The sequence below is a fragment of the Lactuca sativa genome, chromosome 7 (genome assembly GCF_002870075.4).
Source record: "Lactuca sativa cultivar Salinas chromosome 7, Lsat_Salinas_v11, whole genome shotgun sequence".
Taxonomy (NCBI): Eukaryota; Viridiplantae; Streptophyta; class Magnoliopsida; order Asterales; family Asteraceae; genus Lactuca; species Lactuca sativa.
The window spans coordinates 174,182,177-174,188,888 of NC_056629.2; the positions used below are offsets into that span (position 1 = coordinate 174,182,177).

A 6,712-nucleotide genomic window follows, 5' to 3' on the forward strand; every position below is an offset into this window, starting at 1 on the left:
AGTCAGAAATAGATGAAAGAAGCCAAGAACATACAACAACATTAACACTGTCCCATTTAGATTCATCAACGTTAATCTTTTTAGAGTTCCATCCACGAATCCTAATTTAGTAGCCCTAAGAGCTCTAGACATGGAACTTCTCCATAACCTAAAACTTTCACTTCGAGTTAGCCTTATAGTGATTAATGTTGTAACAACATTATCTGAAGGGTGAATGTAAAGAGCATCATCAAAGTTAATTTGATCATCCTTTCCACCTTCACCAGGAGTCTCAATAGGACCAACCATCAAACATAAATAAAACACAATTTAATCATCCTTTCCATTCCCTAGCATAGCTACTTAAACCCTAATAGAGGATCTCAGAGTTCGAAACAACTTCTTGTGGAAGACACAAACCAACACCGATTCTTTAGGATAGACAAGAATCCACAGCAGATCTGCAAGAGGAAACATAAAATCTCGTAGTATCGACGAACTTGACAAAACAGATCTAATAAGGAGAATATATCTAATTGATCAAAGAATAAACCCTAGATTCGACACAAGTGCCAAATCTACAAGGTTATTAAAAAAGAAACAAACAACAATGCAGAAGAAAAAAAGGAACGATGAACAAACCTTACGATTCACAATGCAGATCGATGGCGAAACACCAACAGAGCCACCTATAGCTCTGATATCGTGTGCGAAAATATGAACTCAATACATTTCCAACATCATCATTTCATTCCCTATGAAACAAATGGTTTACATCAAACAAATACACTGAAAAACCTCACTACATAAAATCACTCACACTCATATGTACAAAAACAAGAAAGAACAAGAGATCAGTCTTAATGGAAGACCAAACCATAACAATAATAAGAAACCCTAATTCTAGCTTGAGAAAGAGCTTCTATTGCAGAACTGTGTGTGTGAGAATGAATTGATTGATCAAAAAAGCCTGAGAAAGGACATTAAATACTTCGGGTGAGGAGCTCCATGGATCATCCAAAGGTCCGCTTACAAACCCGGACACCTGCAATAGAACTTACCAAGCAGACTTTGACAAATTCCAAACAATACAAAAACTACCCAATAAATAATAAATTAACAATTAAGTTTGAAAAAAGATTTTAAATCATATTTTTCAACAAGACTAGATTTGTTGTTCAAAAAAAAAAATAAACTTCAGTGATATTTTTGAACACTTATTTAACATTTATAGAAAAAAGTATGGTTAGAATCTAACGTAATTCATGAGCTTAAAGAACGGCATTGATAGATGCATTGTTTAAAAGTAATCATGATCCTATGGCTGAAGAGTGTCGTGAACTCTTTCCCGCTGGGAAGCCAACGTGTCACCTCCGTGACACCTTTACCGGTAGTGAACACCGCACCCCAATGATATTATTACCAACAGTGAATTTCCACCACTCACTTTCTTCCTTTGCCGTTCAACCCACTTTCTTTGTTTCTTTTGCAGGTTGTAAACATAAAACACCACACCTCAAGCCTTTTTAAAACTGCAAAATTGACAAAGATGTCCCCATCATCCTAGATGGCCAATGGTAAAAAGGGTATGACACCTTTTAGTCTAATATCCAAATTTATAATAGTTTATGAGTGGAAGGTAGTAACGACAATGATACTTCCACCCCAAGTATTGCATCAGGAAATTATATGTCATCTAAATTTTGAAGACATGACTACTAGCAAATTTTAAAATAAACATATTTTAGCTCGGTGGAATGAAACGTAACCACAAATGTCCATTCACCCTGACTCATGATTTAATAATCATCCAAATGGCCAAAACTTCTATGTTAACTTCGCAATCTACTTTTCCTCTGGGTTCTATTAGATCGAAGGTCACCTAACAAATGTAAGTTTGTATTTGACTGAAGGATTACTCGGATGAAGTTGTACGAATACAACATTACATTTCCGGGTTCCATTTTTTTCCCTTTAAGATCAAACATAATATAACTAGCTACTAGATTGCTGTTAAATTAGTGTTGCAAATTTGTTTTACGCATTAAGAAAACAATTCAAATTATCTAAAAATCCGTTTTCAAACCGGTCCCAATCCGTTTACATCGGATCCCCCATTTTACCTCTCTCTAAATTGAGTAAAGATTAAATAGTAAACCAAAAAATCCCATCCGGATTAAATTCGATTTTGTTTACCTCTACCGAATCATGTCAAGAAATTCAAGCCAAACCAAATCTGGTTATAGCCCATGAGGTTCAAGGCCCAAGAATACAACCCATTCATGTTTAGGAAGCATAAACCATCACCAAATCAATGTCAATACAACAAATTACATTAAGAAAAAGATATAAGGCAAATTCAAATAAATCTTGACATCACCACCCAACTCCATTTTGTTCCTTATAGTCTAATGTTTAGAGTAGTATCATCACACTATGATTCATAACAATAGTTACAAACTTAAATGCTTAAATTCTATCGCGTTTTAGGTAGTTCAACGTTGGCCCAATCTTTCCTGATGTCAAACGTATAGTTGATCTCCAAGTAACATTTGCCATCATCATCAACAAACTGAAAAAAAAAAAAAAATGGATGCAATTATATAAATCTAGTACAATTTTACATAGGAATCAACAAATAAGTTGGTACGAATTAAAGCACAAATGATGAAAAAATGCATTGCAGATATTATTTGTACCAAACAATATCATTAGCCTCTCAACACATGGACCAGCAAAATAATGAATTCCTTTAAAAAAGCAGAAATAAAGCTTAAATATGGCCTTTACTACTTTCAATAAAGATGGATACGTGGCATGTACTTTCAATGAATCCCATGGGCCACAACCCACAAGTACCAATGCCAATGGCAATGACCTCATATCATAAAACGAAAATTTTGAATTTTCTTTCTAATAATTTCGACTTTGGAGAAATATGATTGGTTTAGTATGTCTCTAACAACATTTTAAGATGAAATATTCTATTTTGAAAGAAAATCTTTTGGGATCAAATGTTGTAATGACTTAATTTAGGGATAAATCACAAAAATGACCAAAATTGTGTAGTTAATCTATCAAATTGACCTCATTTTACACAAAATGATCACAATTTTCAAAATTTGATTTGCAATATTTGAATATGTATTAAGTAAAAAGATTTTGAAAATGCAACGTATTAAGAAATAGAAATTCATATATTGCAAAATATAAGATTTTCTTGATCCAAATTTGATTTGCAATATACGATTCTCTATTTCGTAAAAAATTTTGAAAATGTAATGTATTACAAAATATTAATTCATATATTGCAAAATATAAGATTTTTTTAACTGAAATTTGATTTGCAATATATGAATTTGTATTTTGTAAAAAGATTCCGAAAACACAATGCATTAAGAAATACAGATTCATATATTAGAAAATATAAGATTTCTTTGACCGAAAATTGATTTGCAATATATGAATCTGTATTTCATAAAAAGATTCCGAAAATGCAATGTATTACGAAATACTAATTCATATATTACAAAATATAAGATTTTTTTATCGAAATTTGATTTGCAATATATGAATCTGCATTTCGTAAATAGATTTTGAAAATGCAATGTATTACAAAATGCACAGATTCATATATTGCAAAATATAAGATTTGTTCTTCAAAAAGAAAGTCATTTAATTAAAAATACCAAATCATTTTTTATTTTTATCATTTATGTGATTACACCGTTAAATTTTACCTTAGTTTTAGCAGAGTAAGAGCCTCTTGCAAAATAACCAGAAGGGGTTGTGTCCTCTGGCATGTCATAAGTGTAAGCTTCTTGTTGGGGACTAAAAGTACCAAGCATATGTTTCATTCCATCCACTAAAAACACGAAAAGAACACCAAAATTTTCAAGTTTTTTGTCACGAAATAGACACAAATATCGAGGTAAATACTTACCTTTGACGCCAGTTTTCCATACATTGTTGGTGTACTTTAAACCTGAAACAATGTTATGGCTAACTTGAAATGAAAACCGAAGGCTATAAGGACAACCTTCTTTCAAAGTAAACCATGGACCCTTCGGTTTTCCATCTTCGGGTATCGGAAGAACAATGTCAGATCTCCCCGGAGACATGATCGAAAGACTCAAGATCTTCACTTCTGGTTCTAATGATTCTGTAAAGAAAAATAAAGCGATTGTTACATCAATTTAAGAAATTGAAGGAATGAAAAATTGAGTTCTGGACCTCCAACAGCATTAATGTCGACATTTCCAAGTAGTTGTTCTTTCCACTTTGTGAGACTCTCATCATCCTACAAACAATTGAAAATGACAAAAGGGAATAATTGAAGGGAATGAAAGAAAATGGAGGAAATGAATAAAGATTTGTACTTTGTCTTTCTCGAATTGTTGTTTGAGGGTGTATTGAGGACCCAAATCGATCTTATGACTCTCTGCATCTTCTCCTTCGTCTTCGGTTTCACAAATGGAGGATTCGCTTCCTTTTTCATCTCCATTATCTTCAATTTCAGTCTTGTCTCCTTTATTTTCTTCGAGTCCCATGTTAGTGGAACTAGAAACAGCTTCGACGACCAACGACATTAATTCATCAAAGGGTAATAGACTTATTTAGAAGAAAAGATATGAGTTTGGACCAAGAATGTTGAGTTCTTGATGAACACCCACCTAGAAATTTACGAATTGGAAGCTGGAAAAAGAAAGGAAAAGGAAATGGAGTGGGATTGAAAAACACCCAAATGGATAAAAATGCTTCCTTTCTTGGTGTAAGAGGTGTTGTCTTTTGTTGGGGAAAGTGAAAAATTCTTGAAAGATAACGGTTCTTTAACGCTAAGAACATCCAAGAATGTTAAAAGTGAGCGGAAAAAACAAGGGGCAGAGGACAGGCCCACAAAGAAACGATGGAAACACGAAAAACGGGTAAATGGGGTTTCGTTTAATAATTAATTCTTTTAATGATTTTGGGGAAATGTTCTGGATTGGATGAGAGTGTAGGAAAGAAAAAATATTTGGGTATTTTTTTCACCAATCTAGTATAGTATAGGTTTTAAATTTAGGCACCTGCACACTAATTTTGATTGGAAGCCATTGTCCGTTTTTTTTCTTTTTATTTTTATGTACACCCATTTACTCAATTATTTTAATGATCTCTCTCTCTAACGATCAAAAATTTCAACATAATTTAAACTTTTCAAAAACAATCCATTTTAATAACGTTATTACAAAAAGTTTCCAATACATTTATTATCAGAGTATTCCCAGAATCATGCCATAAACATAAACACGAGGAGCGGTACGATCACGCCTTCGCCTTGCCACGGTCTCCTGAAGAACCTAAAAGAAAACATTTAAACCATAACTGTAAGCCCGAAAACTTAGTGAGATACCCCCAAAATACCAACCACAAATACGCCCTTCCAGGCTACGACCTTCCGGTCCAAAACATATTGTCTTCCGGCCCATAACATAAATAGCATACATAACGTAACAAAAGATAGAACAGTCATGCATATCGGGTCTACTGTGTAACTGGTCCGCTGTATCGGCCTTCAGTCCACCCTCCGTGTCTAGTCATGTCCTTCGAGTCTGCAGTGTGGTTGGTCCGCCCGCACCGGGCCTTCAACCCACCTGGTCCACTCTCTGAGTCTACAGTATGACTGGTCCGCCCGCATCAGGCCTTCAGTCGGCCTAGTCCACTCTCCGAGCCTCGGCACGTCTGGTACGCCCTCGTGGGGCCTACAGCCTATCCGGACCGCTCGCTGGGCCTTCAGAACAACCAGGCCGCCCGGGGTATCTTGGCCTACAGCACAAAGCAGGACCCGCCTCAACCCAACTCAAGTCCAAACAACCATGTGCACATAAATATACCGTCATATAATCGTAGTCAACAAATAGATCAAACAGATCACATAACATATCATCACCTTAACTAGGATACCGACCTAACCGATCACTAGCATAGCATCACCCTACATCTCAGCCAAAATACTACTTACGCACATACACCTTTCCAGGCCATGACCTTCCGGTCCACATCACAATGCCTTCCGGCCCATAACATAAAATGCCTTCCGGCCCATAACATAATATGCCTTCCGGCCCATAACCTAATGCCTTTCGGCCCATAACACGCAATATAATAACAACAGATACCCGGATCTCAATCCGATAAAGGGCCGGCCTTGGTGCCTTAGACCCTGTTGATATAGTGAGGATAACTCACCTCGCGAATGTCGATACTCTAAACTGAGGAAGCAGACTCTCGAACCACCAACTCACCGCAAATCCCGAACTAACCATCATAACAAAAATAAGCATTAGGTCAATCATACTTCCACTTATCGGCCAAGACCAAAGTCCAAATCTCATACAAAGTCCAACATTAGCCCAATTTACCAAATTGGGCCCACTTCACCAAATGGGCCTAGAACCAATGTCCATAACAATAATTGGGCTCAAAATACTCTATCCCTAAATTCCCAGACTTGGCCCAATAACCAATTGTCCATCAACGGCCCAAACTCAAAGCCCAAAAATGAAAGTCCAACAGGAGGAGTACGTTGGGCGTACTGCAATGAAACGCAAACGAGGATCAGGGCTTTGGCCCGCTACGCGAGGCGTAACTACAATACTCAATAAGTCCTTTTAACCTCTTAATGGCTTAAGCTCTTAAGCCCAAACTTCAGATCCATAGGCCAAATATGATTAGAATTCATAAAGTCTCAGAC

At 36.0% G+C, this 6,712-nt stretch overlaps 1 protein-coding gene across 1 annotated transcript; it reads right to left on the reverse strand.

Annotated features, from left to right (window-relative positions):
• Positions 1-2,264: 2,264 nt before the first annotated feature.
• LOC111902840 (rho GDP-dissociation inhibitor 1) lies at positions 2,265-4,810 on the reverse strand. The gene is made up of 5 exons (XM_023898654.3): positions 4,359-4,810; positions 4,213-4,279; positions 3,923-4,141; positions 3,720-3,844; positions 2,265-2,551 (listed from the first exon to the last, which is right to left on the reverse strand). Exons 1-5 carry the CDS (start codon positions 4,566-4,568, stop codon positions 2,456-2,458), a joined length of 717 nt encoding a protein of 238 aa, XP_023754422.1. The 5' UTR covers positions 4,569-4,810; the 3' UTR covers positions 2,265-2,455.
• Between the last annotated feature and the right edge of the window lie 1,902 nt (positions 4,811-6,712).